We start from the raw sequence: 18632 nt of genomic DNA, 5'->3' as shown, positions 1-18632 counted from the left end.
TGGTAGCAAAAAATTTCAGATGGCTTGATGGATGGCATGTAGAAGCATCCCCTTTAGATCCTTGGCATCTGGGCAGATTTCCTTCCTGGAGGTTGCCAGCCTCCTGGCTAACTACTTCCTATCTGCTTAGGCTTCTTGGGTATTTAGGGCCTCTGTGTTTGTTCTATCAGATAAGAGAGAAAAGATTGGAATTCATTAACTGTGGAGGAAGCTTCTGAAAGGGTTAGGGTGCTGTGGGGGAAGGGGAGACCGCCATTGCTTGGGACTCTTGGAAATTTGCCTATGAGCTTGGTGAAGGTCCTCTGCTAGGGATATTAGGGGCATTTTACCTGTGGGAAATGTTTACTGGTGTGGACGAGAATGGAGAATTAGGATGCACCACTTGGCTTCCGGAAACCCGACAGAGCACTCAAAAGAAATTAAGGAGTGGGCCTAAAAAGTTAAAGGAACTGCCTCTCCTTTCTGCTAACTTTGGATTGTTTTTGCATGGAAATTTGTATTTGTGAAATAACTGAGCCATATGGATGCACAAGGATGCATGTGTTCTTCTAGTCTGTTGATATGAGGAGCAGTTGAAGGGTGTGGGCTTGTCTGGAGGTGGGGTGAGTAGGTGGATGTGGTAACATGAGGAGGGAGCAGGTCTGAGGAATATGGGCCTGTGTCAATCCGAGGATCTGGGCATTTTGGCAAGAGCACCCTCCCTTCTCATAGAGAGGTATTTATTTATTTTGAGATCACCATCTGCCCCACCACCTCCCCCCACCTGAAGTTCTATGGATAAGGATGTTACATCTCTGGGTAACCTCTTTCCCTGGCGATGATTAAAGAGTAACAAATGCCCACTCAGAAAGAGTGTACAGGCTGAGAAAGACTGAGCTCATTTCTGTCACAAACATCAGTAGACAGGCTCAGGAGAGCAAAGCAAAGGAATAGATTCTAGGAAATTAGAACTTCTAACAGCTTTCTGTACTTCCACTGTGAAAAAGGCTGGGTGCAGAACAACCTGCATAATCATATGCCTTACCATTTCTCTTCTTCTCTTACCTTCGTGTCTTTTTATCATAGAATTTTACCACTATTCTATAGGGACCTCCCTCCAGGCCTGGAGAGCTTTCTGTTCCTCAATATGCATCCCTGAGAATGGATGGAGGAAACTAACCTTTAACGAATGCCTATTGTATGACAGGCACTCCACAGTGTGCTCTAGAGGAGTATATCATTTAATCCAACCCCGTGTGAAGTGGATATTGTTCTCGTTTTATAGATGATTAGCCTAAGGTCACAGATAGATGTGGTCTGACTGGTGCCACTGGCTGCTCTCTTTCCATTGTTTCATGCTGCCTTGGGTTAGACCAGAAGACCAGCAGGTACTCTTCCCTAACAGAGTATCTTTTTAGGATGACACTGTGAACTACTTGCATTTATCTGCAGCATCATTGGGTATGAGGCTAACTCATGAAGGAGTGAAGGATCAGTAGATGGGAGAAGAGCAACTATCTCTTTCTCATCATTATGGTCATCATGAAATGGACCTGAGACATCCTGCCCTGGGTCACTGGAATGCGAGCTTGAGTCGGAATCTGAGATCTTTGCTATTTTGTCTCCCCCACCCTCAAAACTCCACTGCCACAGTTCCTCTATCTCACTGCAGAGCGCATTTGGTTTGGAAATGCCAGTTCCCCTTTCAGTATTAGCATGGAAAGTCCATTTTCTTTTTTCCAGTTCTCAGAGAAGTCTACCCTCAGTCCTTTCTGTTCTGGGGTACCCATAGTGTGAGTCATAGTGTGGAGGTGGCAGCTTTCATGACCTTCTCTTGAAATTTTACATACTGAATGCAGCTTTTTAAAGAAATAAGGGTTGGGGTATAGAGAGACTGCAGAAACACTCTTATATCCTGATAAAGACTATAGAAGAGGCTTATATTAGGTTTGTGGAAAAGGGCAGCTTTTCCACAATGGTTCACCCCCAGGCCACCATTGTGAGGATGCTAGCTTTTCATTAACTCTATTAGAGAAGCTGCTAGCCAATCCAACTGGTCATGGAGCTCCTATGCCCGACAATTTAGAAGTATTTCCATGGACTTTAGACCCTTTCAAGATGTCCCTGGCTGTGCCAGGATTTCCATTTTTGAATGTTATTGTGGGATCTCCTCATTAGTAATTTCACCAAAAGTGGATTCTCTCAGTTGTAATCATGTATGCTCTTTCTTTCTCCTCCATTTCCCTTCCCATCATGTTCCTCATTAGCATCACAGAATACTAGAATATTAGATTTATAGAGAATAAAGAGAAACTTGAATCAAACTCACACTTATCCATAAGAAAACTGAAGGCCATAGAGGTTAAATGATTTGCCACAAGTCTCTCAATAAGTGGCAGAGCAGAGACTAGAACCCAGGGCCCCTGACCAAGTGCCAGCATCCTTTTGTCACATTTTCTCTTCTTTCCTCTGTACCCTTTCTGTGCTCAATCATCTTCCCTCTAGTCCCTTCTTTCTCTTCTGGGTCTTCCTCATCCTTAGCAAGTATATGTTTTTGGTGTTTGGGGCATAGGAGGCTGGATATAAGGAGCATGACTAATAAGAAAGGACTTACGTAAGAAAAAATAGGAATGGACAAGAGAAAGATATTCACAGAGGTGAAGCCAACCAGCAGAGATCCAGTGAGAATCGGAAATGGTGACTCAGAAAAATGGTTAATATTCTTCTTTCCCAAATACGTTGCTGGAGAACTTTGTGAAATGATAATATAAAACTCAGTAGGCAATGGACTTCTACCCAGTGTGAAACCAAGAGCAGATCTCAGCAGATGGGAGAATAGATGGATGCTTAGGCAAGCACTCATCTCAGAATGGTTGCTGGGCTCTTCAGTAGCCCTAAGAAAGGCAAACTATCCAGACTCTGCCTTAAGAGGTAGCTCTTTGAGAACAATTGAGTACTCCTGGGAAGGAGGAAGCAGCTCAAATAAAAAGATTCTTAGATCCCTTTCTTTTAGAATTCTCAATTGGAGCTAAGAGACCAGGGAATTTTATTTGATTATTCTGATAATAGTTTTCTAAGCTTTTCAGGGCATAGGGCTGAGAGTACAGAGAGGTTTCTAGCCCTGGTTCTAGAAAAATCTCATTCCTTTCCTGGTCTCAGCATCTACATCTGTAAAATGAGTGTGTTGGAATAGTTACAAAGACTCTAAGGTGCCTTTCAGTTCCCACTGTAGCACCTCCGGGATTCTAGTTTCCATCATTGTTATCTCAGCTGATTGGAGGCCACCATTAACTTTCTTGGTCTCCAGCATTCGAAGCCTGGCTGCACATTAGAATCAGCCTGGGAATTTCTAGAAATGCTGATACCTAGACTGCAGCGAAGACAAATTAAATCCAAATTTCTGGAGATAGGACCCCTGTATTCTTAATTTTGAAAAGCTTTCCAGGTGATTCTATGGTCCAGCCATGGCTGAGATCCACTGATCTTCTAGACTGAGGGGAGCCAGTTACCTGACTTCCTTCTGTTTCTTTTGAGTGTACTTTGATCACGTCTTGGCTGCTCCCTCTCAGTTTTCTTGCAGGCTATGGTGAAATAGCAGGAGCCCCCTGGGTGTCTTGAAATTTAGCCCGAGAGAATGGGGTGATTAATTCTTATGTTTCACTGCATTGACAAAGCCATTCACCTGTGGCTGCTTCCGACACACCTCCAGCTGCACAGGTAACAGCCTTCTGTGATGAGGGGGATAGACCAGACATCCTGAATGCAGATCTGGCTGAGGAGGCCATTTGAGGCTGAAGGACAGAGTAAGGCTCACCCAGGAGGCCCTTGAGCAAAGGACTAAGAGTTGTTGACCTTGCTTCCTACCTGGTTGGTTCACCCTTTATGCATATGAAGGTTGATCCAGCGTGACTACCATCGAATACAGGAGTCACCTCTTAACATCCTTGACACTCCCCTGGGGATGTGGAACTCACAATAAGTGCTGTGCTGAAACTGGCTTGTCCCAGCTCTTGAGTGTCCTCTCTGTGTGTCTCTTCTAGACCCCATGTTCAGTGATGTCAAGATGGTAGCTTGAAATTGGCCATGGAGAGAGTATTTATACCCCATAAATTTGCAAATGCTACACATTGGGGCTTCCCCCCAATGTTAAACATCTATTAGCACAACACTTAGTTTTCTACTTAACAAAATAGTCCATTCACTTGTGGAACAGTGGAAGTTCTTCTCTTTATTGCTCCAGATCTGTCTTCAGATGGGTACTCTGCACGTTGGGTCTTAGTCTTTGCCTCCATAATAACTTAGAAAACATCTGAGCCCCTTATTACAAGCTAGCCCTTCAGATATTTGAAAGCAGCTGTGATGTATTTCTCAAGTCTTCCCTTTCCAAGCTGAGTATCCCTAGTTCTTTCAACATTATCTCACTTGGTTTGCAGGCTCAGTAGGTGTCTTTGAATGCCAGGGCACAGTTGCAGAGTTTTCAGAGGAAAATAAACATTCTCCCACAGGTGATCTATGGACTCTTTCACAAAAGGCTTTTCATTTTTCTTATGCTGTCTCAGTTCCATGATGCTGGTGTTGATATGAAGTAGGGTGTAGTCTTGGGTGGGGTTGCTGATTGCACCTCATAGTCATCTTCCCTGAAATGCGCGTTGCTGCCAGAACTCTTGATGGGCTCCAATTCATCAGAGTGTCATCAAAACACAAATTCTCGTTTCTGAAACAGGTAATTTTCCCAATGCTGTTTTGTTTTCTTCCAGAGGCTTTTAATACTCCCCTTTTCTTTTTTCCCTTTTCTGTAGCATTCAGTCATTTGTCTGCTGTTCACCAAAACTGTGTGTTGAATGACAGCGTTTTGAGTCCAGGATCCAGTCACACACAAAACAAATGAATTTGTTAAGACTTATCCAGCTGTCTGTAACTGCAAGGGGCATGGCAGTGGGAGGAGGGAGGGAGACAGTACTGTCTTATTTTCTCAGAACCAGCACTCCCCATCCTTTGGGAATCAGGGCCCAGGTGAGTCTGGAACTGACCTCAGTGTTGGTTCACCAAAGTAGCAATCACGTGCACTTCCTTTCAGCCATTTTATCCAGAGGGCAGGGTCCTGGGAGTCAGATGGGAGTTCTTTGGTCTAAAGTAATGAGAATTTGGACTTGCCTTCACAGCCAGCATTAAATGAGTAATGCTTAGGATCTTTTGCTTTGAGTAACTGAGTCCACTGACCTCCATGAGAGAGCAGCAGGATTGTACTGGCAAACAAAAGGCCTTTTGGGGAGTTCTCTGCCTCTTTGTTATGTTCTCAATATTGCTTTATTTGTCTTTCATTCATTAGGTTTTTAGGAGTAGGTGTGATGGCATTTCCATCTTCTTGACAGCAGGAGGGGGGAAGAGAGAGAGAGAGAGAGAGGGATTAAGAAGGAGAGAGGTGTATGTCTGTTCAGGACTGCCTGTCAGATGGTGAATTTGAACAGAGGCAGCTGTTGTCATGGCGATGGCAGGTTGCATCCCACCACCATGGAAACCAAAGTTAAAAAACTGATGTTAAGGCTGGAAGTCACATGATGCATTTTTGTTTTGTTTTGTTTTAAAAAAAGAAAAGGGGTTTGGTTTTTTAGTCTTTTTTTTTTTTTTTAAGATGAGTTTGGGTGGTGAGAAAAATTGCACTAAGGAAAGCAATGAGATGATGATATGGGACAGTATGGAGTAGGCAGAGCCTTCTTTCATGTTTTTCTGCTTGTTGATAGTGCATGTCTCCTGTCGTGATTAGAGAGGGGAGGGGAGGGATACGCAGGGTGGACTTCCAGGTTTGCAGCCAGAGTTGTGCACTGCTAACTATCCCGTGGAGAAACACAGGGGTTTAGCCCTCTTGCCCTTTGGAGGTGGTGTGTGTTTCACCTTCTGTTGATCAGCGCAGAACAGACACAGGAAACCTAAAAGTATGGACTACCCAAATAGGAAGGTAGTCCATATATTGATAAATTTGGAAGGTTAACATTTATTTTCAGAGAATTGAAAAGTTCATCTCTAGCTCCTCAGAATCTCCAGGAATAGTTCTGTCTGTTTGTTCCCTTTTCTGGGCTGGTCTATTTTGGGCTGCCATGTCCTGCCAGGGCAGCCATAGGATTGAGTGCAAAGAAGTCCAGAAGGAGCCCTGTGCCAAGACTCCTTGCACCATAGCTTATCTCTTAACCTGGGCCCTCTCACCTGGGCAGGGTGGGGCGGCTTGCTGAGAGGCATTAGAAAGCCCTCTTGGCTCTCCATCTTTTTACCTCATACTCACTTCTACTTTGTGCCATGATCTGGAGAAAATGTGAAACATCCCTCCAGGAAGGGAGCTGGCCTGGCCAGGGCTGTTTTTGTTTGTTTGTTTGTTTGTTTTTGTTTTTTGAGACAGAGTCTCGCCCTGTCCCCCAGGCTGGAGTGCAGTAGTACAATCTCGGCTCACCACAACCTCCATCTCCTGGATTCAAGCCATTCTCCTGCCTCAGCTTCCAGAGTAGCTGGGATTACACGTGCACGCCACCATGCCCAGCTAATTTTTGTATTAATTGTAGAGACAGGGTTTCACCATGTTGGTCAGGCTGGTCTTGAACTCTTGACCTCAAGTGATTCACTCGCCTCGGCCTCCCAAAGTATTGAGATTGCAGGCATGAGCCACTGTGTCTGGCCAGGCCAGGCCTGTTTGAACAGGGCTGGTTTGAATTTTCCTTTTGTGTAGACAGGTTAGGGAGCAGAGATTTCTGTAAGAATGTCTGCTTCTAGGAAGGTGAGAAAGACCATGAGGGATGCAGACACACTGTTGAAGTGATGGTCATAACTATTGCTATGTCTGGGTTTTAGGCACAAGGTCTTGTGTCTTTGGCATTACTTGTCCCTCCAGGACAGATGTATCTTTCTCAGTCGGCTCAGACGAGGGTCATATGATCTCACCAGCATGATCTCACTGCATTTCCATCAGGGTCTGTGGGAACTGGAGCCAGACTTCTGTGATGGTTCAACCCCTCCTGTTCTTAGCCCTGGCCTGGGGTGTGATTAATATCCCTTCTAATCACTGGGAGAGATTGCATCAGAGCCATCAGCTTCATAAATCCTCCTCTGGGGACTGGTGTTTGGAAGCGCTTTCCATATTCTCAGGAGGTTCTGGGCCAAATGTCTTTGCTCTTTTCCCAGAGGACCATTACCATAATTTTCTTTTAAATCCTTTATTGGGGTTGGTCTCCGTGTCAGCCCATGGCTACAGCTAGCCAGCCCACTCCTGAGGGCTGGAGGCTGTGACCACCAACAGATGCTTTCCCCAAAGTATCGAGCCACAGTAGATGCTGAAAGATTGAGTTAGTAGGATACTGAAAGTAACTGCATTTGTGCAACACTTTACAGTTTTCACAGGGAGTTCAGATTCCGGTATCATTTTAGGCTTCAGTCCTTTTATATTTCTTGTTTGGTTCTGTGGGAATGGATGGTCATAACCCTTCATTGACTCTTGAGTACTGTGTTGGGACAGCTTTTGCAGTCGGAGGCCTGGCTCTGGTTTCCATTACCAAGCTACATTTTCTCCATTGCATTCCAGGTCTTGAAGAAGATTCTGAAGTTGCACGGAAGGCTTGGATAGCTGTATTTCATTCCTGTTCATATGTAAAATGCCTATTTGGTGTCATGCTAATAGGGAATCACAGACTAGTCAAGGCTCTTTCTCTGTTACTGTCTTTGAGTCAAAGTCCACTTATTAGGATGACATTTATGTGCACATGAGGAAGAGGTGGAAAGACATGCATGAAGGCGTCCATGCCATCCTCTGAGGCTGTTAATCTCTTGGATTTAGACATCCAAAAACGTGAGACTGAAGGGAGAAAAGGAGACAGGTCTTCCTGTAGGGTCTGGGGCGAGGGGTGGAAATGGGTAAAGGAGGCTGAGGAATGCCTCCCCTCAGACTGTGGACTCTTCTATATCCCCCTAGGAGTTTCCAGGAAGTGCCTGAGTGCCCACCAACTGCTTCCCACAAAAGCATATTCCACATTAGGCTGAAGTTGGGAGAGCGCACAGCATTCTATCTGCCTGCCTGTCTCTGGTGGCCCCTTACCCCTCAGAGCATGGCCTTCTTAGTGCTGGGATGTCATAGGCTCTGGGAGGAGACAGCTGAGTACAGAGGTCTTCAGGATGAGCCCCCTGGTGGTGATAGAGATGCATGTTTGCCCGGGGACACCCAATATTTACTGCCTGAGGCCTGACTAAGTCCTTCTCAAGGATGTACCTGCACATCTGTACCTGAGAGGTGATGATGGGGAGGCTCTTCAGGCCCAGGCAGAGGAAGAGCTCAGCTCCAGGCCAGGACCCCAGGGCTCCGGTGACAGCAGAACCAGCATCACCACCCTTGCCCCAGCTTTCTGTGCTTCAAGAAGGAAATGAACAAATGGCAGGTGTGCAGGTCGCGTTGTGCTGCTCAAATTAGCCATGTTGCTAAGGAAACAAGTCAACCATTCGAAGGAAGGAGCATTGGGTAAAGGAGATAAATCAATAAGTGAACCTATTTTTATCATTTCCCTAATGATTGTCTTGAAACTGCTAGACTAGAAAGAGAGTTGGAGTGACACAGGTCCTCATTAATGGGCTCAGAGGGAGTGAGGAGTGAAGGGGTGTTCGAGGAGATTTCCAGTAAAGTTTATGAAATGAGGCCTCTAGCGAGCAGTGAGCTGGTACAGGAGGGAAGGCAGGAAGGAAGGTGTCTTTTGCAGGTTTCAAAGCGCTTTCATAGTCATTTCCTCATTTTGGCCAGGTCCCTTTATTCTCTCGCATTTAATCCTCTCCAAAGTCTTTTTCTGATTTCTCTGGCCATTGCATTCCTCCTCACTCTCAGGTTGGGATAGGTTTTTGTGTCGATTTGTTTTTTTCAGGATACATATAGCTTTAATTGATTTTATAGTTATAAATGAACACATGCTCATTTGAACACTCAGAAAATGGTTACAGGAGTAAAGAAGAAAGTGAAAATAACCCTGCTACCGAGAGAAGACTCATCATCCTTCCAGCAAGACAGAATTTTTTCTCGTTCTCTCCCTTCTCTTTTTTTTGTTTTTGTTTTTTTCGAGACAGCCTGTTGCCCAGGCTGGAATGCAGTGGCACGATCTCAGCTCACTGCAAGCTCCGCCTCCCAGGTTCACGCCATTCTCCTGCCTCAGCCTCCCGAGTAGCTGGGACTACAGATGCGTGCCACCACGCCTGGCTAACATTTTGTATATTTTTTAGTAGAGATGGGGTTTCACCGTGTTAGCCAGGATGATCTTGATCTCCTGAACTCATGATCTGCCCATCTTGGCTTCCGAAAGTGCTGGGATTACAGGCGTGAGCCACCGCACCTGGCCTTCTCGCTCTTTATTTTTTTTTTTTAAACATGAAAGGGATCTTCCATGTATGCTGGTTTATTTTCTTTCTTAAATAGATCATGTGTGTCTACAGTGGACAGTATAAAAAGTTCAAATGGGTATACAGTGTGGAGAGTGTGGGTACCTTTTGTAAGGATACCTCTGGCTGTAGTTTCCCTGTATGATTCATTTATCAATCGAGTATTAATTTATTAATAAAATAATGGTTACCAGGGCCCCACTGTGTGCCAAGCACAGTGGTGAGTGAGGCAGGCAAGGTCCTGCCCTGGGACTCCCAGTCCTTACTGCCCCATCATCTCCATTTGTTCAAGATTTCAAAACACAAGCAATCTGGATACCAGGGATAGATATTCTTCCCTAAAATATGCACAGTGTCAGGCACAGAGTGTAATGAGTGTCACTGAATTCCAGAACAGAAAGAGTCAGAGTCCTGGACAGACTTCCATCTTGTCCCTGATCATGGTTGCCATGAAGGGTGATGGTCTTTGAGGCCGTGGTGACTCGGAGCTCCCTTTGACCTTTCCAAGTCATGTTTTTGTCCAGTCTGCCAGGTTGAGGTGCACTAGCTTGACTGGTGGGTGGGTGTTATTTGCCGTCTAGGCTCTTCGCTTTGGGGATGTAGCAGAGCCATTGCTTTGGGGTGTGAAGTTTTGCTGTTGGGAAGAAATGGGAGTGGCGCCTCGGAGGCAGCCTGCAAGGGTGGGAGTGAGCAGGAGCCATGGCTGAGGCCAGAGTGGGTGAGCAAAGCCCTGTCTTTATAATGGCTCCTCAGTGAATGCCTCATGTTCATTCCTACCTGCATTGAACATTGACTAAGCTCCTACTGTATACTATGGGCTCTGCTAAGCACTGCCAGTAGAGAGACGAGCAAAACTCCTGCTTTCAAGATACAGTTTCTTGATTTAAATAGGAGAAGAAATAATACAGTCACACAATTCAAAGAGCTGTGGGGCATGGGGAGAAACTTTCACTGACAAGGTGGCATTTCAGCTTGGTCTTGATGTATGACCGGAAAGGAGAAGAAAGGCCATTGCAGGTGGTGGCAGAAGCACCTAGATGTAAATGCCTCTTGGTGCTATCTTCAGAAAGGGAAGTGGAAAAGAGGTTAAAGAACAGGGCTGTAAGGGAGAGTGGCTGCGGCCTAGGCAGAATTGGATGGCCTCTTCTGCTCACCTCCCCTGAGATTTCCCTGCCACTATCCATTCTTTAACCTAGCCCACAGTTACACAGAATCTCCACATTCTCACCACAGGTTCTTCATTACCGCAGCCATGAATTCATCCTGAGGTCTAGATGCCCTATAAGGCCGAAAGGGACATCCCTCTCAAGGGCATATATATCTGAACAATTTTAAAAATGTAAAGCAAAAAACAAATATTTTTAAGCCAGAAGATTGCTGCTCTGAATGGGCCTCACGTCAGATGGTGGGAAGAGGATTTGGCTGGAGAGGAAGAGAGAATAGGGTCTTCTCAGAACCTGTGAATTACCAAACTCCCACCTTTAGATTCTAGACTTTAGGGCCTTGGGTAGCACCAGCTATCAAGACCTCATGAATTCTCAGCCACCCAGATACCTGGCCAGTCACTGGCAGTTTGACTCATCAGCACCTGGGCCAAGAGCCATTCCCCTGCCTGGAGCATCTTCCAGTGGTGATGGCTACACCTTCCTGAGCTAGCCTGTGTCCCCACAAGCCTCACATATCTGCACTTAGACATTCTGGGCTAGTTGAGCTTAAAGGTCCTTATAGGGAGCAATATACTTGGGTTAATTGGCTAGGAAAATGCAGATATGGACGTGGAAGCAGGGAGCTGGGGCAATGGAGGAACTGCCATGGTCCAAGTGGATATTGTGAATGGGGAGTCAGGGGCAGTGGAGGAGCTGCCATGGTCCAAGTGGATATTGTGAGTGGGGAGGCCTTGGAGGCATATGGCTGCCAGGATCTGTCTTGCCTGCAAGCTCAGCACTGAGAACCCATCTACTTTGAAGCTTGTGCTTATCACTTTCAGGTTTTCAGGGGAAGAAGATTCAACCCCCCAAAACAATCATAGACCCCACATAGACCCATGAGAATGCAAGAGGTCTGCAGCTTGAATGAGAAAGTACTCGTGCCCAGTCCTACCTCCCAGGGCAGGCACTGGCCTTCTTGGATCTGCTGAGCAGGTGTCTGAAATTGCATGAGACGTTTCCAGCTGTGAGGAGTGACCAGGTGAGCCCCACACTGTTGTGAACACTTTTGTTATGAACAAGGACAGGGGATAACATGGAAGAGGCCCTGGTTTCACTCCAGTCAGATCCATCAGCCTTCCTCCCCCAGCTCTTGGGGACTGGCAGACACACCCCCACCTTGTGTCAGGCTGCCCAGGTATATTCCTGGGAACACTGTTCAAGAGAGATGCTCTGAAAAAAAGAGTTACAAGGTGAAGCAAGTTTGGGAAATGTTGTGTGCTGTCCCAAACCCCGTGTGTGTGTGTGTGTGAGAGAGAGATGGGGTGTGTGCCCACTGTATGCAAAAGTATTAAAGGCCCCAAGAAGTCCTGCTGGGGAGAAACCTGCTTAACTTTACCCAACCCAGGCTTTCTCTCATTGGTTGATTGCAAGTTCCTATAGCACCAGTATTTCATGGCCTGCATTTTAGGAATACCACTCTCAACACTCTCAACTTCTGCTGTCTTTCGTCAGTGACTTGTATGCATGTTGTCAGTTCCCTTTCTGGACCCACCGCCCAAGCATGTTTTCAGGAAAGGGTATGGATTCCTTGGCTGGCATCGCTGCTGGGTTCCCATCTTTAATTTGCAGGATGAGTCTGGGATTCTGGGTGCCTATGCTGGGCCCAGGGCAACCTAGGCTGTTCAGAAGGCTTACGGGACACTGGGTCCTTGTGTGGTCCCTGGTTGCCCTGCATTTTTTCAGAGGTCTGGATTACAGCCATGATGGGAGGGGAGGAGCACTCCCCCTGCCATCAGTGGGCATGGGTGGCCTTTGGCAGGCTGTGTGTTGGGGGCCAGTCGTTAGAAGGTGGGCATGCTAGCTGGGTGGGCGTCTGTGGTGTATGTCTGCTGGCATGTTTGGCTGTCAGGGGCTTGGCACCCAGAGTGTTTGAAGGAAGAGGAATGCCCATGGGTGCTGAGGGACTTTCCATGTGGGGAGGCTCCCTCTGAGTGGGAGGGTTTAAGCAGGCACAGTGGGGTGTGGAGGCAATGGACAGGCTCTGAAGTCCCCTGAGGCCAGGTCTGTTTTTAGTTCCAGTGGCTGAGCCTCAGGGCAGCAGAGGCCTGTGGAGTGGTCTCTGGGGTCTGTGTGCTGTGTGAGTGCTGGAGGTGCGTGGGAAGGAATGATGGCGGTCCGCTGCTGGCGAGTGAGTGTGACTCTCCAGTGTGACTCAGGGATGCATGGTGGTGGGGGAGGAGAAGGCACTGCCAAATGAGGATTAAGAGAAGGACTTGGGGCTCACACACAGCCAGCATCTCAGCCCTGCAGCCCCCCATGCCAGCACCAAGACCAGAGCAACTGGTGAGCAGCTCACATCTCATTGCACACACTGCCCTGCCCTCCTCAGAGATGCCTTAGGTGCTAACTTAACATGTGTTATTGCCACAGATAGCCTGGCAGGATGGGGGGCATTGCAGGGATAGCTGTGATTTGCCCTCCTGAACTCCACGAGAGGGTTCCAGGCGCTGCACCCTACACAGCCTGTCTGGGTATGTGGGGAGATAAGAACAGTCCCTTTCCTTCTCTCCACTTTGCCAGATCTACTGCTCCTCTCTTCTGCCTGGATTCCAGAATCTGCTAGAGCACAGGTTGCTCAGCAAGACCAGCTGCAGTAGCTAACTTGTGTTTGTCGTAACGTAATCACAAAATGAAATCCCAACATGCAGAATGACAGTGCTGGGAGCTGGTGATTCCCTCTTTCTCTTCTGAGAGTCCTTCCCACCTCCCTCAGAGCATGTGGCAAAACCTTCCTGCAGGGGTCATAGTCCTGTTTTTGAAAAGGCACAGGGAGCACTTCACCTGTTTTCAAAAACATCTAACAGAGAAAAGCCGGCATTCATTCACTGTACTGTGGTTCTTACAGGACTGGACTTGGCTGTCCGGGATTCCAGATTCGTGATCAGTCTCTGTTTCATATAGATGCAGACGCTTAGAAGAAAATAAGGTGGGACAAAGCAAGCCTCTCCTTCCCCCAGAAGTACATTGCTGAGTGGAATTTTAAAATAGAAGGAAGCTCACATGGAGAGAATTGTTTCTTTTCCAGATGCTCTTCTGTTACTCAGTGATGCAGAGATTCTAGAAGAGAGGACTCCAGTTGTGAGCCCAGGAAAGCAATGGATTGCAGCAGCTGGATCTGTGCACGAGCGTCGTTACCCAGTCCAGTGGTTTGAAGACTGGGGAGAACAAGGGGTCTGCGATGGCATTAATTACGTTTCTTCCTCCTTTCTTCCCCCTTCCATTTTCAGCCTTGGTTATTGGATTTGTTATTGAATTCACTCAGTAGCTGGAGTGTCTGCCATATGCCCAACTATATTATGTATTGGGAAATGTTGTGTGCTGTCCCAAACCCCGTGTGTGTGTATGTGTGTGTGTGTGTGTGTGTGTGTGTGTGTGAGATGGGGTGTGTGCCCACTGTATGCAAAAGTATTAAAGGCCCCAAGAAGTCCTGCTGGGGAGAAACCTGCTTAACTTTACCCAACCCAGGCTTTCTCTCATTGGTTGATTGCAAGTTCCTATAGCACCAGTATTTCATGGCCTGCATTTTAGGAATACCACTCTCAACGCTCTCAACTTCTGCTGTCTTTCGTCAGTGACTTGTATGCGTGTTGTCAGTTCCCTTTCTGGACCCATCGCCCAAGCATGTTTTCAGGAAAGGGTATGGATTCCTTGGCCAGCATCACTGCTGGGTTCCCATCTTTAATTTGCAGCATGAGTCTGGGATTCTGGGTGCCTATGCTGGGCCCAGGGCAACCTAGGCTGTTCAGAAGGCTTACGGGACACTGGGTCCTTGTGTGGTCCCTGGTTGCTCTGCATTTTTTCAGAGGTCTGGGTTACAGCCATGATGGGAGGGGAGGAGCACTCCCCCTGCGATCAGTGGGCATGGGTAGCCCTTGGCAGGCTGTGTGTTGGGGACCAGTTTAATACTTTTGCATACAGTGGGCACACACCCCATCTCTCTCTCACACACACACACACACACACACACACACACACACACACACACACACAGGGTTTGGGACAGCACACAACATTTCCCAATACCTAATATAGTTGGGCATATGGCAGACACTCCAGTTCTTTTTTTGGAGAAGATGCTTTGTGTTCAGAGACCAGGCACAAATGTTTTTGGTTTCACATGCTAAGGACCATCCACTGTCTTGCCTGCCTGCCTGTTTACAAATAAAAATCACGCAAACTGCACAGACACAATGCGGGTTGATAGAGTTGTGTGTTTATAGGCACAGCCATCTTGGAGGCTGTGTCGCTCTCTGGTGAGTTTGTTCCTTAACTCCGCTTTCCCACGCCATTTGAGTACATGATCCTGGCCACCATCATTGCCAACTGCATCGTCCTGGCCCTGGAGCAGCATCTTCCTGAGGATGACAAGACCCCCATGTCCCGAAGACTGGTATGTGTTTCCCTCCTTCTCCCCTTTCCCCCTTTTGTCTTTCTTGGTTTCTTCTCCTCTGCTTTATCACTCTCCCATTCCCTTCCTGCCTGTGAGTTCTGGGAGGGATTTGCCCTTTGCTGGGGGACAAGTTAATGACAGACCCCATGGGGATTCGCATGGAAAAGAAGAGATTACAAACACTGTGTCTGTGCTGTGTGGCAGCCAGGGAAGGAGAAACGGCAGGCACAGGCCCATTTTCTTCCCTCCTCTTTCCTAAGGGACTTCTGACATGAGAGGAAGAGGTGGGGAGTAGAGGGGAGAGGATGAAGGATGCTCAGTGCTTGTGTGTATTTGTGGTTATGAACTTCCCAATGCTTACGTCCTTATTCTCCTTAAAGAAATGAGTCACACATCTAACGTATTCCCCCTAAAAAGAGCAGACAAATTGCCTAAAATCCATGTGTGTACTTGAGATGACAACCTTCAAGCTTCTAACTTCTGTGAAGAGCAGCAAACTCCTTCAGGGCAAAGCCAGGGCCATCAGGAACCTTCCTGGGAAGGAAGTCTAGCCCTTAGGTGTGACCCTCACATTGTCCATTTCTACAGCTGGCTCCCCTGGGTCTCCCTTGTCCTGTGCACTCCTGAGTCACAGACAGCCTGCAAGGGTCCCTTAGCACCCTTGCTTCCCACCTACACATGGGCAGGTGCAGCACAGACATCCAGGAAGGGCCAGGCTGTGCCTTTGCCTGTGTCTCATAAAGCACAGTCCTCTTCTCACTGGTGCTTCTGCTCTTCATCCCCACAGGAGAAGACAGAACCTTATTTCATTGGGATCTTTTGCTTTGAAGCTGGGATCAAAATTGTGGCCCTGGGGTTCATCTTCCATAAGGGCTCATACCTCCGCAATGGCTGGAATGTCATGGACTTCATCGTGGTCCTCAGTGGGTAAGTCCACTTTCTCTTTCTCTGTGTGTGTGTGTATGAAGGGAGTTGGTATCATGAGGTGGCTGGGGACAGGGAACCTGGGCTGGAAAGACAGCAATCTGTAGAGTAGGGGCAGAAGAAAAAGTTCAAGGCTAAGATTCCCCAGGGTGCTGGACCATAGGTCAGCCACCTCAAGAGGAGGATGAGTACTGTGTGGAGATGTGTGTGGTGTTAGGCAGAGGCCATAGGACTCTCAGCCAGGTCTGGAAGCTGCCACTTCTGGTTTTCCAGTCTGTGCTTGGCTCAGTCTGTGGCTAAACACCCACTTCTCTGGGGAGGGTGACATTCCCCAATGAGCCTTTTCACCAAAGCAAGCAGCTTACCTCCGCCTGGGAGGCACCTCTGAGATGGGCCAAAAGGTGTAGTCAAATGCAGCTTCTCTGGGGCATTGGAGAAGACCCCAGCCATATTTTCTGAACTGATAATTGAGACTTGTGTTCTGACAACAGAATTTTTTATCATTTGCAGATTTATTAATAGTATAAAATTGAATCATATTAAAATGTTGGATAAATCATTCTGTGGAAATTAATATAGCCATACGACATTGGGGCTGACCCAGTGTCACAGCAGCATATAGGATGGCAGTACATTTAGTTAAATATTTGATAAATCATTCTTTTGGAAATGAATATAGTATGAGGAAGTTGGGTTGACCCAGTGCCGTTGGCAGCAAATATGTTGGCCTTGGGAATGGTGTGATGGGCAGGCCTTCCTGGGCTTTTGTGGCTTCCTCTTGGTCTTTGTATCAGGTAGCTCTTGGTACCTGCAGGGCTGGGCACTGGGGAGTGGTCCTGTGTGGATGTGGCAGCAAATGATGTGGTCTGGAAATTCCCTTACCCAACTGCTTGGCAGACAGAGTTCAAACCCATGAAGAAAAGACGAGAGTGACTTAGAATGGCAGGGAAGGCGAAATATTAGCTACTACTGTGATTGACCAAAAGGAAAGAGGAGAAAAGAGGAATTGTTTTCCAGGGAGGAGTCAGAGGAAGGGTGAAGGTAGATAAAGTCTTAAAAGGAAGGGTAAGGGCTTGGGAATGATTGCATCTATTTGTTGTCTTGTGGAATAGACAAAATACTCTTATTTTTTAACCTTTACACCTTGGGATTACGTGAAAGAGAAAACACTGAAGATGTAATGGACTGGAATATGTAAATGGAAGCATGTAAGCAGCCAGCCCCTCAATATGGGAAATGGATAAATAGACTGGGATGACTATTCATGTTTAAAAATATCTGTTGCCTTACAAAAGGATTTTCTGGAGGTTAGTTTTCTAAAAGAAAATTCTACTACATTTTAAATATGAATTAGTATATGAAGATATAGTTTCTATATAGTATTACAGAAGTATATTGGGTAATGTTGTAAATGTCCCTAAAATAAATAATATGTGCTGTATTAGAAGAGGCCTGTATGAGAATCTGAATCATTTAGAAATGTTATGATTCTATCTAGAAGAAAAGTGTTGTATAAGTCACTACAGAAGAACAACAAAAAAAGAAGAGTATTGTAATGTATATATAATAAGTTTATATAAATTCTTGGTCCTGCTCAGCTCTATATGTGGCAGAATCCATTTGAAATTTCTTGGCTAGTCCATTTAGTTTTGTTTTAAATGATTATATGTTCATTAAAGAAATATGGAAAATACAGAAAAGTCAAAAGAAGAAAAAAAATTCACTGATTCAGAAAAATTCCTGATTATTTTCCGTATTTTCTTCCAGGCCTTCGATGCTAAGCAAGCTGTCTTTTAAATGCTTGTAATTTTGCTGTTTTTTTTTTCCCAATATAGTGTGAGCATATTACATGTTATTGCATATTTTGGTAAAAATCTGTAATGACTGATCAGCAGTTTGTTAAGTAGATGTACACATCTTGCTTCTCATTTTTGCAATTACTTGACACTTGGATTCTTTCTGTTTTTTGCTGTGATAAATAATTATTAAAGATGCTCCAATGTACGTCTTTTGGATGTCACATTTTACGAGACATTTTACAAGGCTGAAGAAGTACTTCTGGAGGAGTATACAGCTGTTCTGGTGTGGGGTCTGGGACCTATGATGGCTGAGAGGAGGTGGAGAAACTGGACTGTTTGACTGCATGAGAGAAGACTTCCAGTAGATGTTAATCTCTCTGCAAATAAGGGTTGCTACATGGTTGTTGAAGAAGCAGATTCACAGGGACCTGTATGTTCTTTGTCAGCACAGCCAAGAAGGGCCCCTGGGTCCTTGCCTGCATGTCCAGGGGGTGCTCGAGAGTCAGTGCAGGTGCTGAGCTTGGCTGAGTCAGTTGTCCTCTCTATGCTCTCTTTCCCATCCCTCACATCTTCCCTTTTTAGTGGCTCTTCAGATGTCGCTGGCTTTGTGGATTGCCTTCACAAGCCCCTGATTTCCATCCGAACTCACAGGACTTTGCTTCTGCTCCTCCTCCAGACCCGCTGCTTTAGCCCTCTTCTCAGCATGGACCATTCCCTTTCTCTCTCTTCAATTCATGGGTGAATGTGCTCCAGGCGAAGAGCTTGGTCCTCTTGAGATCCCTGCTGAGGGGCTGAGGGTTGCGGTTCTATCCCACAGGAATGGATGATCATATTTAGTCTTACAGTCACATGATGCTCTCATCTACCACATTGTGTGGCTCTAAGATGCACGTTTTTCATGCTGGAGCATTGCTGAAATCAGCCTGTGTCTTACGATAA

The 18632-nt window shown here is 46.4% G+C and overlaps 1 protein-coding gene across 1 annotated transcript in view; it reads left to right on the top strand.

The window, feature by feature from the left end:
* The window catches only part of CACNA1E (calcium voltage-gated channel subunit alpha1 E), a 432299-nt gene that overhangs the window by 113158 nt on the left and 300509 nt on the right, over positions 1-18632 (top strand). Inside the window, exons 5-6 of the mRNA XM_058430474.1 lie at positions 14865-14970; positions 15758-15897. Coding sequence (XP_058286457.1) covers positions 14865-14970; positions 15758-15897 — 246 coding nt within the window. The remainder of the gene's footprint in view (positions 1-14864; positions 14971-15757; positions 15898-18632) is intronic.

This window comes from Hylobates moloch, unplaced genomic scaffold (genome assembly GCF_009828535.3).
Source record: "Hylobates moloch isolate HMO894 unplaced genomic scaffold, HMol_V3 SCAFFOLD_18, whole genome shotgun sequence".
Classification (NCBI taxonomy): domain Eukaryota; kingdom Metazoa; phylum Chordata; class Mammalia; order Primates; family Hylobatidae; genus Hylobates; species Hylobates moloch.
The sequence above is the reverse complement of the archived record's forward strand: the minus strand, read 5'-3'. Positions and strand labels throughout refer to the sequence as shown.